Consider the following 24473-nt stretch of genomic DNA (forward strand, 5'->3'; position numbering starts at 1 on the left):
TCATTCATTAATGGAGAGAAATGAGAATCCAATACTTTGTACCAATGCAAAATATCCTGGGCCAGTCAAGTCACACACTAACTGTCCACAAAGGGTTAGATCTAGGAATCAATGATATAATATCGATCATTACTCTTCTTAAACACCCAACACCTTCTTGTGAAATAACTAAGGGTTAAGAACAGGGAGAAATATCAATAACCTCAGATACACAGATGACGCCACTCTTACGGCAGAAAGTGAAGAACTAAAGAGCCTCTTGATGAAATGAAAGAGGAGAGTGAAAAAGTTGGCTTAAACCTCAACATTCAGAAAACTAAGATCATGGCATCTGGTCCCATCACTTCATGGCAAATAGATGGGGAAACAATGGAAACTTTATTTTGGGGGGCTCCAAAATCACTGCAGATGGTGACTGCAGCCATGAAATTAAAAGATGCTTGCTCCTGGGAAGAAAAGCTATGACCAACTTAGACAGCATATTAAAAAGCAGAAACATTACTTTACCAACAAAGGTCCATCTAGTCAAAGCTATGATTTTTCCAGTAGTCATGTATGGATGTGAGATTTGAACCATAAAGAAATATGAGCAATGAAGAATTGATGCTTTTGAACTGTGGTGTTGGAGAAGACTCTTGAGAGTCCCTTGGACTGCAAGGAGATCAAACCTGTCCATCCTAAAGGAAATCAGTCTTGAATATTCATTGGAAGGACTGATGCTGAAGCTGAAACTCCAATACTTTGGCCACCTGATGTGAAGAACTGACTCATTTGAAAAGATCCTGATGCTGGGGAAGATCAAAGGCGGGAGGAGAAGGGGACAACAGAAGATGAGATGGTTGGATGGCATCACCGACTTGATGGACATGAGTTTGAGTAGGCTTTGGGAGTTGGTGATGGACAGGGAAGCCTGGCGTGCTGAAGTCCATGGGGTCACAAAGAGTCAGACACAACTGAGTGACTGAACTGAAGAAGAGCTACACATACAAGGGGTTTTAATTTGGGTTTCCTCGGAAGCAGACCCTGAGACAAAGATTCTAACACAAGCAGTTTCTTTATGAGTTGGCCCCAGGAAACAGAGAGGAGCGAGGAAGTGAGAGAGGGAAATGAAAGCAGTCAGTATGGAGTTTCTTATCAACACAGCCACAACTGTGGCCAACTGGAGCTTCATGCCATGGGTAAACTCTGGGGAACAACTTTGTTTGAGATTTGGCAACTGGAGGATTTCTAAAAAACACCTGGAGAAAAAGCATGCAGACCCTAGTCTCATCACTGACACCGGCCCAGTAATCTGAACAAGGTGCACGGCACCATAATGGACCACAGTGGAGAGCTTTGCCAATAACTGGGAAATAATAGCACTTTATTTGGGTGACAGTAGAAATTACAGTTTCACCAGTTAGGTTTTCAAGCCAAACACCCAGCGACTAAGCTGCAAAGATTCTAGTGCAGTAACTTCTCTTAACTAGGTCTCACATAATGGACCTAATTTGGGGGCATACTTCATGGGAGAATGTGTAATCTGACAAGAACCCGGGTTTTCCAGACAGCATAAGCACTTGTAGGCTGGGGAGCCAGAAGGAATTGTGTGATAAAGACTGAGAGACAAGCGACTACGATGCAAATGAGAGACTGCTGAGCTTTCTATCTTTTTGTGATTTTAGAGTATCCAATAGATCAAGATAGATGCTTTACAAAGGCCTCTGCAGAAGCCTGGGGGTTACTGGGAAACCAGAGTCCCTGGTTCCCTCCTTGCACATTCTCTAAACAAGCAATCAGGTTAGGTCAGATTCCAATCTATTAGACCACTTTTACTGGTGGGCTGGAGCACTATGCATCTGTCAAACTGCATTCATGGATACAGCACTCTTCCACTGCTTCTGGTCTCTGAGCAGCTGACACAGTAACTAACTATCCTGTTCTTCCAATCCAACATGGCAGTCAGGTCCAGGGTTACTACCCCATCAGCCCAGGCCTCTGGTATGAAACAGGATTTATTTGTTGGGACTTTTAACTTTTCTATGACAGTTTAATTTCTCTGTGGGAAATTGACAATCAGAGGGGTTTCCTATGGAGACTTGGGGCATTCTGCATTCCCAACATCATATGGTTTGGACCATGCTATCATCTGCTTGTTCACTGTGTGGACCTCCTTGGTAGGCTACATTCATCAGTGATGCTGCACATAATCTAGGAGAGCTGAATTTCCCATCTCTTGGGTCCAAGAAAGAGCCATATGGCCAGGAAAATGGTCCCATGAAAAAGCGTGGAAGAACTTACCTGCAGATTTTCTCTCCTAAAGTAGATACCACATACAGCTTAGTCATTAACCCCTTTGGGTTAACAGAAAAAGAACAAGAAGTAGAGATTGTTACATGTCCATGAAAGAAGTTCAAAGATCCTAATTGTACCTGCTCCCACCCTCCACCTTCATTTCTCTGCAAGAAATGCTGAACTGATCGATCAGAGTCCAAGACCCTAATTGGGATATTTTTCAGTGCACAGAACTTGTGGGTATTAATAAGACCCTCTAATGTATAATTTTCTCCATCTCAGATGACTGGAACTTTTAATTTCATTGGAGTGGAAAATTCTGAGATTTTATTTTGGATCTAAGAGCTCTGGATTGAAGTTTGGAGCAAAGCACCAGCTAGTGAAGTATGACTTTGCTTACCTTTGCCTCTTTTGTGAACCTTACAGTAAGGGTGGTTAAGCCAAGGATAGATTTGGATATCTCTGGGTCCCTTGACCTAACACCATTGTAAACTCATCTCTTAATAGCAACCCAGTTTCATCCAAACCTCCAACAGAGTACAAGTCTCCTAATAGTGGAAACAGTAAAAAGAGTCCAATCAGGAGCACGGCAGTAAGAAATATGAAATCTGGACAATGAACAAAGACTTGGAAGAGTCCAGCAGACGATGGGTTGTCATTCTAGAAGATCTATTCCTATGTTGCAGAACCCCAATGACAATGAGGATGTGAAAGATGCTGACTTGTACCAAGCTTTGCCAGTGGTACACTAAACAGAGTCGGAGAGGAAATGCAAAAAGATCTTGGGTCAGGGAGAGAGCAACTCTTTCGTCGTCCAAATTTTAATAACAAACACCACCATCCCACATGCCCAGCTTTACTTAACTGCTATGCGTTTCACACTAGGTTCTGATCCATTTTCCCTGTTCCCTCATAACCTGACCTTGACTCTGATTAATCACACACTAACAGTTTCGTGTGACAGCCCCTGTGGCGGAGGCAGTAATGTAAGGCGTTCCATTTGTTCTCCTACATTTGCCAGTCCTCTGGCACATACACAAGACCATGTGACTAGTTTTGGACAATGAAATATAAATGGGTGTGACGTCTGTCACTTCTGGACTCAGGCAATAAAGAGCCTATATGTGATTCTCCAGACTCCTGTTCTCCTACGGTGGCAGCTGAATAACCCACACGTCCTAGATGGTGCAGATACGAAACAAGGGAGCCTCAGTCAGACTGGAGCCTGGAGTGACTGTGTGGAGCCGATCTCCTCCCATCTCACATCTCACTGGCCTGTGTGGGATCTGTGGTGTGGGAAAGATAGAAGCTCTTGGTATATAAAAACTCGGATACTCTGTCTTGTGAACTGAGTATACTTGCATTCCTATGGAAGACCTCCCCCTTTCTTTTGCATGCATGCTGCTTATTTCATACTCGCAACTGAGTTGTTAATAAATCTATGTGTTATACCCAGACTCCCCTGAACTGGCTCTATGTGATAAAAGATCAGGCACAAGTCAGCAAGCAAAGCTTTAACTTTCAACCAAATACATAGTTGTGAACAATACAATTCAGTAAACACAACTATTTTCTACTGCACAAAACACAGGAAATAATTAAATTTCTTATAGACATTTCTTTATTATACTTTCCCACTTGAATATTTAGAGAATAATTTAAATGTAATGCATACTGACAGCAAGCACAGTATCAAATATTAGTTTTTTAATAATTTTCTGTTCTCACCCTTTATTCCTTTAGGAAAAAAATATTTAGATGACCTCAAAGAAACAATTATTATGCTAATCACAGTATGCAGTAACACGTACAAGCCCATAATCAATAGAAAAGAAAGCAACAAAGAAGTGAAAAAGTCTTTCTCCTCAAATCATTTTAATTCATTTTTCCACAGCCATATAAATTTAAAGTATGAAACAACAATAATACAGCTATAGAATCTAGGTTCTCTTTCAAAGCAGCGGCATATAAAACATAGAAAAGCTAAAACCTCAGCACAAGCTTCAAAAGAACAAGGACTGAGAGGATTTAGATGAAGACATGAAATACACAAAATACAGTACACAAAAATACTAGAATGCATAAAATATAAAGCTACACATTTCAGGTAGAAAGCATTGTAAAATATATAAAATATGCAAGAAATCAAAACCAAATTGATTTTTCTTAGAGTACCATGAATACACTGGAACTGGCAATTAGCATTTGAAGATGGGAACAAGAAAATAGCAGTTTCCCATTTAAAACTTTATTTCTAGGCTTTAGGATTTCACCTTCTTGACATCCTTCTTTCCAGAGCTCTCAGTAGCTGACTCTGCTTTTCTTTTCTGTGACTAAAATGGAAACAGATTTAATGTTCTGCTCCAATATGCACATTTTTAAATGGCCCAACAATGTTAAATCTAGGATGTAAATGCATCAAAAAAAAATTTTAACATGAATATTCACTTAAATGTTATACTCACAGTTAATGTTCTATATAGCCCAACAAACTATATAACCCAATGTAAAATAACCTCCAAACATGTTTTCTTGTTAAGAAAAGACATAAAATACCCATCAAAAATAGTCATCAAGTTTCTACTTACACATGGTACCAAAAATGTATGCTTAAAGAACTACTTAATACTTAAAATTTTCTGGGAAAAATGTTATTTATGAGTGTATTACTTTTGAAATGTTATGATAGATGCTAAAATACCATATTTCATATATTCTATGATGCACACTTGTTTCCCACTTTAGCATCTCTGAAATCAGGATGCATCCTAGAATTGATGACAAATCAGAGTTACTTGGCAGCAGTTTTTCTTAGTAGCACATAAAATAATGCTTTGTCTTACAATAGAAGGCATCTTAGACTTGATGAAATATGGTAGTTTACTTAACCACACTCAAATAATATGTTAAAGAGTACTTGAAATTGTAACTGTACAAGGCAACCTGACTGAGTTAAAATCATCTTACTATGAACAGTTAACTTATTACCAAGTAAATCAAGTAAAGCTTTGCTGTCTCCGCAAAGTTCTTATTTGTATTCATAGTTCCACAAAGATCAGAAAACTTCTTTGATCAAATCAGAACTCTCAGTTTCAACCTCAGCCCCACCCCCCCACCCCTCTTCTACTCCCCATGACAACTCTAGCCTCAGTTCAGAGGGTTTTACTTGCATTATACTTCTGCTTAAAAGTCATGAGAAATTTTTAAAAATACTGAGCCCTGTTACTAGGGAGTTCCTAACCATATACGCTACAAACAAATAGGAAACACGTGGTTGTAGTGTAATTCTTTTTCTGTCAAAAACAAATCAGCATTTCATAAAAACCAGTCTTTATAATAGGTATCACTATAGCATTAAACATAATATAGGCATTTTAATTATGTAAAAAAAATGGGATCTACCTAAAAGTTAGGAAAATGCTGAAAATTTTACCATTGGAGTTTTAGTTGCCCGTTTCTTCTTTTCTGCTCTCTCTCTTTCCTCAATTTCCATATTTTCTTTCTCAATCAATGAAATCAGAGTATTACAGCGTCTCTGGAATTCCTGAACCAAATAAAGAAGACTTTTAATTTCTGCAACCCAGGTACAACCTTCAAAAAGTGGTAATTCTTCGATTCTATCACTTCTGTGATAGAGAATTTTCTAAGTTGGTATTCTTCAGAACAATATTCATACAGGCTATATTCCACTAAATATATGATAAGTGGATAAATATCATTCAGTGGGAGAATGAGTAAACTGTGGTACATCCATATCATGAAATACTGCTCAGCAGTAAAAAGGAAAGAACTATGGGTATATGCAGAAACCTAAATGAACCCTATCTGAGTGAAAAAAAGCCAATCTCAAAAGGTTACATAGCACAGTGTTCCATTTATATAACATTATTAAATGACAGAAGTTTAGAAATGGAGAACATGTCAACGGTTGCCAGGGACTAGAAAAAGGGGGTGAGGGGGTGTGACTTTAAAGAGCCAGCATGAGTAAGTCTTCTGGTGGTGCTAGTTACATGTACCTATGTGTGATCAAATTGTATTGAACTACACACTCGTGAGAAGGGCACGGCAACCCACTTCAGTATTCTTGCCTGGAGAATCCCATGAACAGAGGAGCCTGGCAGGCTACAGTCCATGGGGTCACAAAGAGTCAGATATGACTGAAGCAACTTAGCACACACATACACACTCATGCACGCACACACCCATGCACACACACACCCACACACAAACATGAGTTCATCTATAACCAATGAAATCTGAATACGCTCTCTGGATTGTACTAATGTCCATTTTCTGATGGTGACACTGTCCTGTGTTTATGGAAGATGTTGCCATCTGGGAAAACTTGGTGAAGGGTGCATGGGCCCTCCCTGGACATTTCTTCACAGCTTCCTGTGAATCTATAAATATTTCAAAACAAAAAGTTAACAAAAATCACATTAAAAAAATAAGGGGATGTCCTCTTGTCAAAGTACGATTTGGAAGTACTCAGCTTACAAAAGTCAGATTTCTTTTCTACAGGGATGCTCAGAGCCTTTAAAGTTCTAATAAGCACTGTCAACCACTAGGGTAGGAGATGGAGAAAGCAAGCAATTCCCAAAGCCATTCAACCAGCAGAAGTCTCTTCTCAAAGGATACCTCGTGGGATTAGAGTTCTGAGGAAACACTACTGCAGTTGTTAATTCAAAGCAAACAATAGCTGGAAAGACTCCACATTAATCTTGCCACTACCTATATTTCACTGCCAGCAAATCAATGCATCCAAACTATCAACAGCTTTTATGAACGTATGGTGGGCATTAAATATATGATTCATTAATATGGACACTCATATACACTAACCTTGTACATTTTGCTGTATTTTAAAGGTAAATAATGGCCTAATATCAAAGGATAAATAACATTTAAAATGGTTTCTTTTTGCATAAGCAAAAATATCTGATAAGATATAAAATAGCTAAATGCTCAAATAAAAATGTGGATTTATTAACAATTGAGCTGCTAAGTCACTTCAGTCATGTCCGATTCTGTGTGACCCCATAGACTGCAGCCCACCAGGCTCCCCTGTCCCTGGGATTCTCCAGGCAAGAACACTGAAGTGGGTTGCCATTTCCTTCTCCAATGCGTGAAAGTGAAAAGTGAAAGGGAAGTCGCTCAGTCGCGACCCCATGGACTGCAGCCCACCAGGCTCCTCCATCCATGGGATTTTCCAGGCAAGAGTACTGGAGTGGGGTGCCATTGCTTTCTCCTAACAATTGAGAACTCCAACCAAAAAGTGGTCAAAGTACAAGAATAGAAAACAAAATAATTTTAAGTGTCCAAATATTAAAAACTTTTTTTCACTCACTCAAAGACATGCAAAGTAAAACAATGATATATATTTACCAAATTAGCAAAGACATGTTCATGTGCGTGTGATACGTGCATCCAGTGTTGGCAATAAGATACTGAAATAGAAGTTCTCATTCACTGATGATGGGATGCCACTGTGAAAAAACTGTGTCCTCCCCAAATCTGTAAGTTGAAGCCTTAACACCCTCACAACGTGATTGCGTTTGGAGAGAGGGCCTTTAAAAGGAGGTAATTAAGGTTAACCAAAGGAAGAAGACACCATCTACAAGCCAGGGAGAAAGGCCTCACCAGAAACCAACCCGCCTGGAGCCAAACCCATGAGAAATTGTCACCTCATGTGGGTACTGTGTTATGGCAGCCCAAGCAGACTAAAATACTATCTTTCTAGAAAGAAAATTGGGAATATCAATGATGTATCCTAAAAATTTCATATTCTTTGAATGAACAATTCCACTTCTAGATGCTTAATGTAAGGAAATAGATATACACAAAGATTTACAAAACAATATTTAGAGCAGTGTGCTTTTTAGCAGTGGAGAAGGCAATGGCACCCCACTCCAGTACTCTTGCCTGGAAAATCCCATGGAAGGAGGAGCCTGGTAGGCTGCAGTCCATGCTAAGGGTTGGACACGACTGAGCAACTTCACTTTCACTTTTCACTTTCATGCATTGCAGAAGGAAATGACAACCCACTCCAGTGTTCTTGCCTGGAGAATCCCAGGGACGGGGGAGCCTGGTGGGCTGCCGTCTATGGGGTCACACAGAGTTGGACATGACTGAAGCGACTTACCAGCAGCAGCAGCTTTTTAGCAGAGAAATACTGGGAACTAAATTTTTGCTAATTTGGAAATTATGATATACATATAAATACATCTTTCTATATATACACATACACAATAGAAATAGCTGAGAGAGAACTATGTGCAGAGTTACTGGTAGTTAACAGCAGCTATTTCTGAATATAGAACCAATGGGAACTTTTATTTTCTTCTTTATACTACCATGTATTTTCTAAATTTTTTGTAATGAATATTGCTGTCTGTAACATTTTTAAGAAGTGGCAAATTTTTTAAATACAGTTTTATCTTTCCAAATAAAAGCTAGAAAAATGGCACACAGAAATATTATCAATTATCCAAGCATTTTCTACTCTGTAAAATTCAAGCCCAAAAGAAGGCAGAAAACCAAAGACAGTCTAGCCAGAAAAAAATTCTTCATTAACAAATTATTGTTTAACTATTAAAAATAACCATCTTCAATTACTCAAGGTTAAATAATTTAGGAAAAATAACATTGGAATTTTCCTTACTTACCAAAACAATAGCAGTATCTTTAATATGCAGACCAAACACTCTTCATAGCTTCATTCAATACCACACATACAAATTAAACAGCATGTTATTCAATTTATCTATTATAGAAAGGGCTAAGTTGACCCTGATGAGATTTGATTGTTGGTTTCTAGGGAGACTAGATAGAGTCTTTATGTGAAGCTGATTCTTGGATCATTAAGCTATACCCTCTGGCTATTATTATTTTCAATAAGTAATAGTTGCCTGTGACTGCAGATATCTTTAGATACATATTCATGGTTCATATGGGTGGTTCAGGAAAAAACTAATACTTTTGAGACAGTTTCATATGCAGGGAAGTAGAATATCTCAAGATGATTATAAATAGACTCTACAGTAAGTTCTTACCTTCATTCCTTTTAACCTGTCACTAACTACAGACAGAAAAATAATCTAACTCTCTGGAGAAAGGCATCAAGGAATGAGTGAGTCTGGATGTTACCTTCCTAGCGTAGGTAATGCCACTTCCTCTAAAGATACCAACCCCATCTTTTATTCACATGCTTAAAGACTGCCTAACTAAGCAGATGGTATCATAAACAGAACACTAGCTAACACCAGAAATTTCTACAAAGAAAGAGGCCAGATTACCAATAAAACAGTGATTCACTTTTTGAATAACTAAATGACAACAAAATGATTCTGAGAAATTTTATGATGTCTAAAGCAATTTTATCTTATATAATTTCTTATTTCACATACATGTTCCCCCTAGATTCTTGTACCTTTTTATCTTCCTATTTTCCTTGGGGTTACAGGGAGTAGTTCACATGGTCTCGAACTGTTTCCACAGTTCTGCGGTCTAATTATCTCTTTCTTTCACAATTTCCCCATGCTGGATTTAGGAATGAAATTGAAGGGAGAAAAACACAACACAAGATGAAGACAGGAGACACAAAAACAAGAAAGACAACAGAAGAACATAGGAAAATGACAAATGGAAAACTGTTGTGCAGTGTTAATAGCTGTAGCCGAAGGAAAAAAAAAGTACTTTGTGTTCACACATGCTCAGGAAATGCTAGGTTTTTAAAAGGTTAAACAAATTTTGTCATGGCAGGATTTCACAGAGCTCTTAGCAGTCTAATGTAGATTGCAAGGGGAAAGGGCAGGCTTCAAAACCTTGTTTTGCATATTGTACATTTGCAAATCCTGGAACAATGCTTGGTAGAAACCAACTTGGGAAATGCTGTGCAGGGTAAGAGTAATGGAGAAGACTAAGTTTGAAACAAAATACAAAGAACCTAGAAGCTAAAAACAAAGAACTAAGCAATTTTACTTAATTCAGTTGACAAAAGGATCTCACTGATGATTTTTAAGCAGGAGGAGTCATGTAATCAAAGGTATATTGTGTACTTAGAAATCTTCCCCTGATACAGAGTCTCAATAGGGGGAGCTTATAAAATTACAGACTCTCAAGATTGAAAAGGACCTTTAAAAATCACTCAAGTTGATGCTGAATCTCTTCTACTGTCCTTGCTAATTAGCTGTCCAGCCTGTCTGAATTCTTCCAATGATGGAGTACTCGTTACCTCACAAGATTGCCTAGCCCACCTCTGAATAAGTTTAAAATATTCCCTTATGCAAAGCTAGAATGTGCTACCTTATCGTTTCCAACAATTGGTTCTAGATCTAACCTTTGTAGTCAGATTGAACAAGCTGATTCTCTCTTCTGTATGACAATCTTTCAAATATTCCAAGGCAGCTCTCATGCCTCCATCACAATCACCACCAGACCTGCCAAACATCTCTCCTTTAGGCTCAATAGGCTCCCCCTTTACCCATCCTTCATTTAACACGTTTCCTGAAGGACTGTATAATGCTTATGTCTACCTTGGTTATATTATTTCTTTCCTTCCAGTTTTCTTACATATTCTTTAAATCAGGGGTCAGCACCTCTTTTCTGCGAAGAGCCAAACAGTAAATGCTGTCGGCTCCGCAGACCACATGGTCTCTGTCACAACTACTCAGCTTTGCCACTGCAGCATGAAGGCGTGTGGCTGGGTTCCAACAAAACTGTACAGACACTAAAATCTGAACTTTGCATAATTTTCACATGTCACAAAATAGCCTTCTTTTGATTTTCTTTCAACCATTTGAAAATGTAAAAATCATTCTTGGCTTGCAGGCTGTACAAAAACAGGTAAAGGGCTGTAGTTCGCCAACCTCTGGTTTAAACTAGACTTTAGATTGACTTTAAGCAAACTGTCTGCCTTGGTTTTCCATGTCTTTTTAATGGCTTATGATTCTGTTCAATGCAAAATCACCCAAGTCCCAACTTTTGAGTACTAGGACATGGATCTCTACCTTTATTTAATAAATGATGGGATGTTTTCAGTAAGTGGCGCTGCCCTGTACTGTGTGGTGAATATCAATCATGCCAGGCACCAAGTTCAAACATCCTTTGCCCCAATACTCAGCTTCAAAGCATCAATTCAAAAGGCACAGAAAGCATCAGTAGACTTGAAGTGACTTATTGAAAGAGATTAAAGAGACTCCACATTACATTTCCTATGTACTAAAATCCTAGACACTAAGCCTGCCTAAGTCTGAATGACAGAAGGTCGGTACCCGCTATTGGTTCAAAGTCAAAAGCAGGTGAATGAGCAGGAGCAAAAAAAATAAATAAATTGCACTCCACATTGGTGCCTCAAAATTTGTAGGTAGTTCTATAAAGTCAGAATTTTCTTCTATAGTTCTTAGTAAAACAAAACTGGGAGGTTTTTTCTCCTTTGCTGTTTTGTAAACTCCCTGTACTTTACCTTCAGAATCAACACCTTCAACTATATATTGTGGTATATTTCCCAGGTTCTTTGTCACCTTGGAACCCCTCTCATACTAACAAAAACTAATGGCATTCTATGCTAGAATCTCAGGGCCCAAGCACACTGGCCATTAGATGGGAGTTATATATTCTAATAATAATAGTATAAAAATATCATGTATTTCTTATGCAAGTATCAAATGTTATGACAGTTTTACCTAATTGCTGCTACTTAAACATCGTTATTTGTACAATGTCATGTCACTTCCTCACAGGATAGCTGATGCTGCTATTTAGTCGCTAAGTCAGGCCTGACTCTTTGCAACCCTATGGACTGTAGCCCGACAGACTCCTCTGCCCATGGGATTTCCCAGGCAAGAATACTGAAGTGGGTTGCCAGGATAGCACATAAGCATAAATATGTAAAACAAACTCCTGTTAGTGCATGTATCATATTTCAGATTGTTAGAACAATTCAGTCTTAAACACTACAGTTACTAATAAAACACATGATGTTTACAACTGGCTATTCAAACCAAAGCTTCAGGGGTTATAGCCAACTAAAGTCCATCATTAGAGAAAGGGAGACGAAAATAAAGGAAGAGAAAAAAGAATTCAAACCCATTGCTACATTTCTTCACATTCTATCCAAATGTGATCCAATGATAGGGTCTATGAGACAGAAGCCAACTGAAGAACCAAAGTTCCACGCTCATTTATTCACTGAATGCCCACTTTGTGCGAAGTGTTATGCTGGTACCTTTAGATGTAACCATTTGCTCTTGAAGGTTAAGACAGCAGTAATAAAAAATGACTCTGGGGCAGATGGTGATATATTAGCCAAGGCAGGGGTTGGGGGAAAAGAGGAGGAATAGAGAAGAGACAGAGATAGAAATTTGGGAATTATCAGCCTATATGGGAGTTGAGGTAGACATTTGCCCATTTCCACAGAGCAGTATTTCTATACAGTGAATCTGACCATGTCACCACCCTCTTAAAATCTTTCAATGACTCCCCATTTCTTATGGAATAGTGATCAAAGTTCAACAGGGCCCCTGGTCATTTGGCTGCCAGCTCTTTCCTCATCTTCCGGGACTTTCCTATTCACACCCCAGCACACCAACCTACTTGCAGTTTGTGAATATGCTGTGCTTGTTTCTACCTTTGCACATGCCATTTCCATAGTCCCAGGGCCAATTCCTTCCTGGTCTTTCAAGGCTCATTTCCAAGATGGACCTCTTCTGTGAAGCCATTCCTCTGACCTAACCCTTAAGGCAAAGTTAAGCACAACTCCTCCTGTACACACCTCTATATAATATCTTTTGGGAAATTAAGGCTGAAGAGGACATTTTAGTCTTTCAAGCACATGGAGAAATAATATAGAGCTATAAGCATAAAAGAGTTGGACTGTGAAGAAAGCTGAGCGCTGAAGAATTGATGCTTTTGAACTGTGGTGTTGGAGAAGACTCTTGAGAGTCCCTTGGACTGCAAGGAGATCCAACCAGTCCATTCTGAAGGAGATCAGCCCTGGGTGTTCTTTGGAAGGAATGATGCTAAAGCTGAAACTCCAGTACTTTGGCCACCTCATGTGAAGAGTTGACTCATTGGAAAAGACCCTGATGCTGGGAGGGATTGGGGGCAGGAGGAGAAGGGGACGACAGAGGATGAGATGGCTGGATGGCATCACCGACTCGATGGATGTGAGTCTGAGTGAACTCCGGGAGCTGGTGATGGACAGGGAGGCCTGGACATGAATCACCTGCTGCGATTCATGGGGTTGCAAAGAGTCGGACACGACTGAGTGACTGAACTAAACTGAACTGATAAGCATAAATATATTTTAACAATTCTATAGTCAAGAACTCATCAATAATTTCTTATTTTACCAATTTTTTGAATAATGTACTAATTCACATCCTCACATTTCATTAAGAAAGTAATGCTCTAAGATACCAATATTAGCTGTTATCACACAATTAAGTACTAGTACATAAAATGAAAAATCATGAGTGGCCTTCCTTATAAAATTTCCTAGGCTACACTGCATAAGCAACAAACAAAAGTGTCATTGTGACTACAGAATAGCTTGGAAATTTTTTAACTTGACTTCTGTTTTTCTAAATTATCTATAAAGAAAATTCTTCTCTGACTGGACAGATAATTTATCAAATATCCTGTGCTGAACTAATAACTTAATTAATGTTTACTATCACAGATAAACCTACAAAAAGGGAAGCAAGCTCATAAAAAGCTATAGCAATATTGTCTAAAAAGTCTTTTTTCTCCTACAACTCTAATGAGGAATGTCATGTTCTTAATTTTAAATAAGGAACACTTTCATTAATAATAAAGCTGTGATTTGAAAACAAACAGCAATAACATGAAATTTTTATTACATTGTACAACAGTGTGTAATTCTCTGAAATACTACCTAAAAAATTCATTTGAACTACCACAAAAGGCGAGGCAATTGTAATCACGAATTATTAATACTTTCATTCAACTCTAAGGTCCATGGCCACAGGATATGCACACAGAGCTTCTTGAGAGTCTAAGAGAGGAAAGAAAAAACTCCCTAGAGTCTAAAAATTAAGAATATTTTTTGGCTAAAATGAAGAGTCAGAGAAACCTTGCCAAGGAAGTATAGTCGCTATATCAAGAAATGTTCTTTATTTCAGAGAGCCAAATTCTGCTTTTTATCCTTTGAGTATTTCTAAGAACTTAAGAAGGAGCAAGGACTTACTGATTAAACTCTGGATACTTTCAATATGTCCTTTCCAGTAAACTGACTAATGTGCTAGATCTTTTAGACTTCTCAGATTCTTCTCAAATATCCCAGTCATATCAGTCTGTCACTAAATGAATGAAGATAGTGCCCTGAAATTCATTCAGTAAAAGGAATTAATGAGCTACTGTTGATAAAGGGATTGGCAACCTTATAATATAAAAGGTACTATACAAAGTATTATCTTTTCTTCTTATAGTCATCCAGCAAAGATACTTTTAATTCTGATAGTTTTAAATGTCCTAAGACTAAGACCTCACTATAATACATTTTTTTCTTAGAAGGAAAATGGTAGGGCAATTCATATGCTCTGAGCTTAAAAATCTAAATTGATCATATCCTTCCTACTTGTTTATGTAGTTCAATAGAGACTGATTACTTACTTAAAGACCACACAATTTCTCAGAGAAAGAAATCACAATCTTTTTAGCACAGAGAAATGGAACTAAAACTCATTTTCTCTTTTGTATAGCCAGCATTTTTAAATGGAAAAGAGCCTCAAAGAAATTTTCAACCTTTAGCTGAAGGCTTTCAAAATGTGGCATATTCAGAAGTGAAGGTTCATGCCTTTAAGCATTTTAAGACTGTTAGTTAAGTCAGAAGCCATGAATTCAGTAGTTTGAGATCTCTGAATAAAATATAACTACCAAAGTTTCTATTTTTTTCTAAGTATTTCACACTATTTATTGGTGTCTCTGGGAAAGTCATCTTTAAGCAAGACTGTTTTTAAAGACAGCTTCTTTAGTAAGCTAAGTTTAAGGTTTAATCATTAATAAAATGTTAATTTGAACACAGTGACACACTCACATAATGAATCAACTTATATCCTCTGTATTTTGGGGTTTTTTAATGAAGCAAATTATTTTAATTTTGGAAATCACAACTGCCTCCTTCAAGGGGGAAGTTTCACTTCCTAGATTGTGAATGATCCACTATACAAGACCAATTGTTTAAAATGAGGGGAAAAGAGATCATCTAGAAATAACAATAATCCATTTTTTAATTCCCTAATGATTTATATTATCATGAAATATTCTAAAAAGATGGTCTAAATAGTCTAAATCCAGAAACATAAAAATTACCCATTAACTAGGAAGGAAATGATATAGTGGAAAACGTAACAAAAACTCTGGATTAAAATATTTACTATGAAATAAGCTACTATATGTTTTTAAAGATTCTTTAGAAATCATAAATTCCACCTTCCAGAACATAATTAAGGACAGAATTGTCTTCGTTTTTAAGACAAAAGTTTCATTTTTCAGTCACGTATGTAGTTAATATCTACTCTTTGAAAAACATACATTAAAGATTTAAACCTCTTGGTAAAGAAAGACATAAATGTTTTGTAGAAAGATGGAGGAAAAGATTCTTTACAAGGGAGTTCAGAGACATCTAGTGGTCGTTAACAATACACTTGGTTTTTTCCCTAGAAAATGAAATAAGGCTACATAGTTCTACAGTCATGTTCATATTACAAATAATGTAAGATTTCCCCTGCACTTCTGAATCTGTTTCACCCTACTGCTTTAGCTTAATGTTTCCAGAAACCGAAAACAGCATTAAACTCAACCTTTAAAAAGTAGTAAAATATCACTGAAATAATATACAAAACTCTGCAAATGTTCCATCACATAAAAGGGCATGTATGATTTAAAACATGATTCACTAACAAATGCAGGTGGGTATTCATCTTTTACAAGCTGTTAATGCTGCTGTAAATTAGATAACTATATGCATAAAACGACAAATGGCTAAAAATTTTAAATGCCTGGCTTTTGAAAGGAGTTCTCTGCTAAACATGGTCATAGATGCATCAAGCTAGAAGGCACCTTAAAAGGCCAACAAGCTCACGGCCAAAGTCTTCAAAATAGAATCTAATTTTCAAAGCTAATAGAAAAGCTATTCTACACTGTTCTTCAATAGTCTATTTCAATGATCCAAAGAACCTGTCAAACAACTCTTCCCTCCAACATCAGTCCTTCATGCTACAGATTAATCCTCATCTTTTTTATTCTTTCCTCAGTTCTTTCTACTGTGTATTACTAACATTTATACCTCTTCCTGTTCCTTTATACAAGTACAGCACTTTACATTCATCCCTATTACTGACATGTAGCAAGGGAGATTCAATCGATTCATCATTACAATTTCTCTAGTTCCTTTTGTATTCTGGCTTGATCCAAGCTTGATCCAAAATATTTGCTACCTCTCTCAGTATTAGGTATTCCATAAACTTGATAGACACAGTCTAATAACAATCCAGGAACACTCTAAATTTGTGTTAAGTTTTAACACAAAATATCTGATTTATAAAGCATCCACCAAAATTAGCACCTTTAATACAGCAAGTCATACTTTTCTTTTCTTTTTATTCAATTTGAACTGAGAATATAAAATGGGTCAGACAAAATATCAAGCATAGCTTCACATCTCTATGAACTTTTGGCCAAGAAAACATTTATAATAGAAACTAAAGAAAAATGTCCATGGTTTGGATTGTTGGTTCTGGCTACTTTTAATGTTTTGTTGTTGTTGTTCAGTCGCTCAGTCGTGTCCAACTCTTTTAGGCTATATGAGTTAATTAAGACAAAATAGATTCAATTAACAAGACTGACGTGCCAACATTAAAAACATGTTGCATTTATTTCCAGCTTCCCTGATAGCTCAGTTGGTAAAAAATCCACCGGCAATGCAGGAGACCCCAGTTCGATTCCTGGGTCAGGAAGATCTGCTGGAGAAGGGATAGGCTTCTGGCCTGGAGAATTCCATGGACTGTATAGTCCATGTGGTCGGGTCACAAAGAGTCGAACACGACTCTTTCCATACCAGCATTTATTTCCATACCAGCAAGAACACTACTAAGCAGCATTAGGATTTAACAGGAACACAATTCATGTCAGAAAGTAACAAGAAATTACATCAAGCTAAAATAAAATCTCTTCTTAATTATTCGGTCTCATGATATTCTTACAAAAACTCAGGCAACAATTCCTTCTCATTAAAAGTAAATTAAGTTATTCACACAGTCTCAAATATCACCTGCCTCATTACAAAGGGGAAACTACCTTTAAAGTGGAGAGCTCTGATGGTCACCATATTAACCCTGTAATCAAAGTCACCATCACCAAGAGTGTGACAACCTGACATAATGAGCCTCCTGATGTGATGCAGCACACATCACAGGCGGGCGGTTGCCAAAAATGCTTAACTTAAATCTAACAGTGAGCAAACAATGAGATACATGCTGGGCATTCTACAAAATGAGCCTGGGTACCTTACAAAAGTCACTGTCGTGAAAAACAAAAGTTGTAGATTGAAGAGACTAAAGAGACTCAACCAAATGCAGTATGTGAACTGTGACTGGCTCATCAATTTAAAAGAACAGCTATGTTGGTGGGAATGGAAACTAGTACAGCCACTATGGAGAACAGTGTGGAGATTCCTTAAAAAACTGGAAAGAGAACTGCCTTATGATCCAGCAATCCCACTGCTGGCCATACACACTGAGGAAACCAGAAGGGAAAGAGACACGTGTACCCCAATGTTCATCGCAGCACTGTTTATAATAGCCAGGACATGGAAGCAACCTAGATGTCCATCAGCAGATGAATGGATAAGAAAGCTGTGGTACATATTCACAATGGAGTATTACTCAGCCATTAAAAAGAATACATTTGAATCAGTTCTAATGAGGTGGATGAAACTGGAGCCTATTATACAGAGTGAAATAAGCCAGAAAGAAAAACACCAATACAGTATACTAACACATATATATGGAATTTAGAAAGATGGTAACAATAACCCTGTGTACGAGACAGCAAAAGAGACACTGATGTATAGAACAGTCTTATGGACTCTGTGGGAGAGGGAGAGGGTGGGAAGATTTGGGAGAATGGCATTGAAACATGTAAAATATCATGTATGAAACGAGTTGCCAGTCCAGGTTCGATGCACGATACTGGATGCTTGGGGCTGGTGCACTGGGACGACCCAAAGGGATGGAATGGGGAGGGAGGAGGGAGGAGGGTTCAGGATGGGGAACACATACCTGTGGCGGATTCATTTTGATATTTGGCAAAACTAATACAATTATGTAAAGTTTAAAAATAAAATAAAATTAAATTTAAAAAAAGAACAGCTATGAGAGACGCTTTGGGGACAAGTGGAAAATTTTGTACATGAACTGTATACGAGATGATACTACTGAATCAATGTTAATATTTTCAGGTAGGATGATGGTATTGTGCTCATGGAGGAAAATATTTTTATTTAAGTGATAAACACTTATTTTTAGATGATAAATGCTGAAGTATTTAGAGGTGAACACATGATGTCTGTGACCTACTTTCAAATGGTTTAGAAACATAGATCTGTATATTAATAGAAAATACAGATCTAGATTTCTGAATATAGCTGTGTTTCTGAATTTCTGAGTATAATATATAGATTCTGTATGTATAGATAGATTCTATATATGTAAGTATATATACACACACACACATACATATATATACACATATGCATATACTAGTAAGAGGAGAAAGCCAATGTGGTACAGAATCTAAGTGAAGGATATGTGATGTTTGAAATTTTTCAAAATAAAAAGTAGGAGGAAATAAGCAAGAAAGGAATACATACCATGGCGGTTCTAGACTTGATAAACCAGTCAAATCTAAACTGAGGAGCATTCCGAACACACTGTCTCAATTCTTCATACACGTTTTCTCTATCAAAGCCCATTTTGTGTAACATACATATCAGGAATCTATCTTCTTCCTCAGTATAGTTCTTTCCTTTGCTAGTTCCATACTGAATACGTAACTGATGAAATGGAGCCTTGTATCTTGCAATCTATAGATTTAAACAAAATAGTGCTTTTAACTAAATATGCAGTAGTAATAAGTCAAAGCTAATCACCATTTAATCATCAATTGAAACAATCTATTGGTAATTTGACAATTAGGAAATATAGTACTTTAGCATCCAGGGCTTTCTTGATACTGATCCTTCGTTGAATTCTTGCTTCTCCACGTTCAATTTGAGCCATAATTTTCTCAATGTCCTGTAATTCATTGCAACGCTCCCAAAATACAGCTGAAAAAAACAAGAGTTATTATTTCACAATTCTGTCATCTTACATAAATGAATCCAAGGAACTATAGAATGAAGAATTAGCAGGAAAGGATGCAGTGAACTTATACTGTTTATACTTAAGATTCAGATTCATCAGTATATATAGACATATATATATATACATATATATGCATATATACAGGGCTTCCCTGGTGGCTCAGACAGTAAAGTGTCTGTGTGCAATGCAGGAGACCCAGGTTTGAACCCTGGGCTGGTAAGATCCCCTGGAGAAGGAAATGGTAGCCCACTCCAGTACTCTTGCCTGGAAAATCCCATGGATGGAGGAACCTGATAGGCTACAGTATATGGGGTTGCAAAGAGTTGGACCCAACTGAGCGACTTCACTTTCACATGCACATATATATATATGTTCAATTATTAAATACTCTTAAGGTGTAATAAATGAGGGGTATTAAATACCTCTTTTCATTTAAAAGTAAGACCTCAACAAGAAGATTTTAGATTAGCAATTTTCCTTTCATGAAATATTATGAAGCTTTTTTTCTATTTTATTTATTTATTTTTACTTATTTGGCTGCACTAGGTCTTAGTTCGGAGAAGGCAATGGCACCCCACTCCAGTACTTTTGCCTAGAAAATCCCATGGACAGAGGAGCCTGGTAGGCTGCAGTCCATGGGGTCGCTAGAGTCGGACATGACTGAGTGAATTCACTTTGACTTTTCACTTTCATGCATTGGAGAAGGAAATGGCAACCCACTCCTGTGTTCTTGCCTGGAGAATCCCAGGGACGGGGAAGCCTGGTGGGCTGCCGTCTATGGGGTCGCACAGAGTCGGACACAACTGAAGCGAGTTAGCAGCAGCAGCAGCAGGTCTTAATTGCGGTAAGTGGGATATTCTATCTTAGTTACAGCATGTGGGATCCAGTTCCCTGACCAGGGATTGAACCCAGGCCCCCTGCACTGGGAGGGTGGAGTCCTAGCCACTGGACCACCAGGGAAGTACCTATTATGAAGTTTTTAATTATCCATCTCAGATGACTACAATTTCAAAAGATACTACAGATACTGATTTAAGCTATGCTTTTATTTGAACATTATATCTTCTAGCACAGCCCCAGTTAAGCTGTCCTGAGTTAGTCATTCTACCTGGCCTGGTGTCAATTTGAAGGAGTATCTGACATAATATCTTCTTTAATCAACTTTTTTTTTCTTGCAACTTCATACACATTGATGCTTATTCCCCTTCTTGTCTTTTGAAGAAAATTCGACTTCAGAAAATTTCTCAGCACACATCTTTTTACACTATTTTCATTCAACTCTTGCTGCTAAAATTTAACTCTCTCCTCTATTTTACCCCTTTCTAAGTCTCCAAATGTCCTAAACTTATGCAGCAAATGGTAACAGCAGTAGTAATATTATGCTGGTATCAAAGTAAAGAACATTCATAGACTTGATGTTATACAATAACAACTCAATATAATCCATCTCTAAAGTCCCTGGCAATCACCAGAAGGCTCTTTCACATTTCCAAAAGAAAAATAAAGTATCTGCTCCCTAATTAAACATAGACTTATTCAAGCACTAGCACTAAAAATAAATTAAAAGTTGTTCCTAGTCTGTATTAATCTTTGGCATATTTATTAGTATTTCAATGTTTCCTCCTTACTCTTTTTCACAGCAAAAATATAGAATTTCACTTGTTAGGCTAAGTAGGCTTTGAGGGGCTAGCACGGAAACCTAAACCTACTTTGTAACATTTCTATGGGGAGAAATGTTCTAGGTTCTATACAGCTGCTGCTGCTGCTGCTGCTGCTAAGTCACTTCAGTCGTGTCTGACTCTCTGTGACCCCATAGATGGCAGCCCACCAGGCTCCTCCGTCCCTGGGATTCTCCAGGCAAGAACACTGGAGTGGGTTGCCATTTCCTTCTCCAATGCATGAAAGTGAAAAGTGAAAGTGAAGTGGCTAAATTTGAAAGCGCAACCTATTTGGACTTTAGAAACTTCCTATGTTCTACATAAAGAAAACTTACTACACATACTTGTCTATTTTAATAAGATTTATTTTCAGAAGCCTGAGGTTGGCTGCACCGTGACATGGAAATCAGTATTTATTCCATATGCTTTGGCACATAATTTAGTTCTGGTCAAGACCAAAGACACAGCTGAGTAAGAGAGGGAGTTGACTCTAGGACCTGTCAACAGATTTATTCAAGCAGTCTTTTCAGATCTACTCCAGCTTGCCTGGAGTTAATGGAATTCATATAACCTCCCTGGAGCAAACGGAAACCCTGAGAGTGTCTGAGGATCTAAAAGAACCTGATAGGAATTCTCTACTTCAAGGACAACCTAGAAAAACACTAATTCCATCCACTGAAACTGAAGTCTTAGACTTGACTTGCCCAGAAGATGATCATCCACTAGCTACCCTTGTTTTATCAGTGCTATACTTCGCTCTATTAGCTAACTAGCAGGGACAACAGCAATTTGTTTTTGTAAGTCTTATCATCTTTTCATAGAAATGCAATTGTATTTTATACTTTCACCTACAGTGTATTCATAAAAGTCTAAAGGTCTCTGAACAAAGGTATAATTAAACTGACACAAAGAAATGCATAAGGTTACAAGTAAAACACCATTTTTGAAGTTATATATACAAACCTGAATATTCCATGACCTCCTCAGGGGATTTGCCCTCCACCTCTCGAGCTATATTATCAATGTCATCTCTTCCATATTTCTCATTAGCTTTAATGAACTGATTGAAATCTCGCTTAGTCCAGTTTGTGAATCCCTGTGAACAAAAAAGCAAGCATCATCAATAGAGGTTAAATTAACAAATCCAAATATTGTTCTATTTAGTTCTGTACAACAATACATTAAAAACAGTTCAAAAGACTTAAAATTTTTCTTCTTATAAAATCCCAGGTTTTTTTATGTTGGAATCAAAAGTTGAGTTAGTGTTATTGCAAAAATAACTGCTCTTCTATCATAAAGAGAATATATTTCCCTCTAAGTACTAAAAACTGATTTATAGTTTCAAGATATTATATAGTTTTTAACTCCATATTTTATAGATGCCTACTACATTAAAATACAAATGCATAAAATAAAAATGCTAATATAAATGCTGAAGTCCTGGATATTCCAGTACTTCATTTTTTTCACAGACATGTTCTTATGTAAAATAAGAAAAAAATTGTGGATGCTTTAAATCAAAAAAATACACAAAGAAAAAAAGACTGAAGAAAAATTTTTATAACTCTTACATCATTCCAAACTACTATGAATAAATAATTTCTGTTCAAAATTATATTCATAAATAGGATTTCTATAAACGGTGTTATTGGGCCCACTCAATTTCTTTCCTAAAAGAGAACAGTTTGACCAATCAGTGTTTTCAGTCTCTTTGGTATTTATTAGCATGTCTCTAAAGTCACAAGACTAAATTTCTGTCTTCCATTCCTCATGCCCCAACCCACATAAATGTGATACCCTCAACAGAGCAAAACTCTATCCTTAACCTCTAGTTGATAAAGTTTTCCACTACATTTTGTTCCTTTGTATTCCTGTGATTTTTTGAAAGATTAATTATTTAGGGCAGTAGAGAAAAATGACTAAAGATGACTTCAAGTACTAAAAGGGACAAAAAATTGATTTTGTTTCTAATTACAAACAAAAGCAATTTCTCAGTTGAGACTATGTTCACAATATGTTGTACATTTACAATATACTGCAAGCCAAGGAACATTCTAAGACCATAAGTTTATTTTTGTGTTCAGGAAATAAATTTTGAAAATAAAACATGAATATTTAAATATTTTATTTTATTCTATGGTAAGTCCTAATATGATGGGGAAACAGTGGAAATAGTGTCAGACTTTATTCTTTTGGGCTCCAAAATCACTGCAGATGGTGACTGCAGCCATGAAATTAAAAGATGCTTACTCCTTGGAAGGAAAGTTATGACCAAGCTAGATCGCATATTCAAAAGCAGAGACATTACTTTGCCAACAAAGGTCTGTCTAGTCAAGGCTATGGTTTTTCCAGTGGTCATGTATGGATGTGAGAGTTGGACTGTGAAGAAAGCTGAGCGCCGAAGAATTGATGCTTTTGAACTGTGGTGTTGGGGAAGACTCTTGAGAGTCCCTTGGACTGCAAGGAGATCCAACCAGTCCATTCTGAAGGAGATCAGCCCTGGGATTTCTTTGGAAGGAATGATGCTAAAGCTGAAACTCCAGTACTTTGGCCACCTCATGCAAAGAGTTGACTCATTGGAAAAGACCCTGATGCTGGGAGGGATTGGGGGCAGGAGGAGAAGGGGACGACAGAAGTTGAGATGGCTGGATGGCATCACTGACTCGATGGATGTGAGTCTCAGTGAACTCTGGGAGTTGGTGACGGACAGGGAGGCCTGGCGTGCTGCGATTCATGGGGTCGTGAAGAGTCAGACACGACTGAGCGATTGAACTTAACTTAAATATAAATATTATTTAAATATTTAATAACTTTTAACTATACAATGAGTATCTTTAAAAGTTTCAGAAATTTCTCACCATTGTATTAAAATTCTTTTCAAGAAAGGATATAAGGCATTTTGAGAATTATGAAGTCATTCCATAAATAAAAGATTAGTAGAGTATAATTTCAGAAGACAGCTCATAATCAATAAAATAAATATTTTAAGAATATGCTAGTAATTATTGTCTATCAGGATTCATATGCTAGTAATTATTGTCTATCAGGATTCATATGCGGGTTAAGTGACTTTAATTGATAAAATGTATGTCTTATTTCTAGTAATTGACACATATTTTTCATTTATGTATCTTTTAGTATTTCCAAAACTGTTTTA

At 37.3% G+C, this 24473-nt stretch overlaps 1 protein-coding gene across 6 annotated transcripts in view; it reads right to left on the reverse strand.

Moving 5' to 3' along the window:
- Window positions 1-3872: 3872 nt before the first annotated feature.
- Window positions 3873-24473, reverse strand: part of SMARCA1 (SWI/SNF related, matrix associated, actin dependent regulator of chromatin, subfamily a, member 1) — a 73472-nt gene continuing 52871 nt past the window's right edge. For 2 of the 6 annotated variants that reach the window (XM_006065640.3, XM_006065639.3), the window contains 5 exons: window positions 22280-22412; window positions 19503-19621; window positions 19166-19378; window positions 5708-5818; window positions 3873-4607 (listed from right to left, as the gene is read on the reverse strand). In XM_006065640.3, the coding sequence (XP_006065702.1) occupies window positions 4536-4607; window positions 5708-5818; window positions 19166-19378; window positions 19503-19621; window positions 22280-22412 (648 nt within the window). In that variant the 3' untranslated portion in view covers window positions 3873-4535. Of the gene's footprint in view, window positions 4677-5676; window positions 5819-19165; window positions 19379-19502; window positions 19622-22279; window positions 22413-24473 lie in introns of all 6 variants that reach the window. The other 4 variants (XM_044937521.1, XM_006065641.3, XM_006065643.3 and 1 more) reach the window with 3 other exon arrangements.

The sequence above is a fragment of the Bubalus bubalis genome, chromosome X (assembly GCF_019923935.1).
Source record: "Bubalus bubalis isolate 160015118507 breed Murrah chromosome X, NDDB_SH_1, whole genome shotgun sequence".
In the NCBI taxonomy this organism is placed as follows: Eukaryota; Metazoa; Chordata; class Mammalia; order Artiodactyla; family Bovidae; genus Bubalus; species Bubalus bubalis.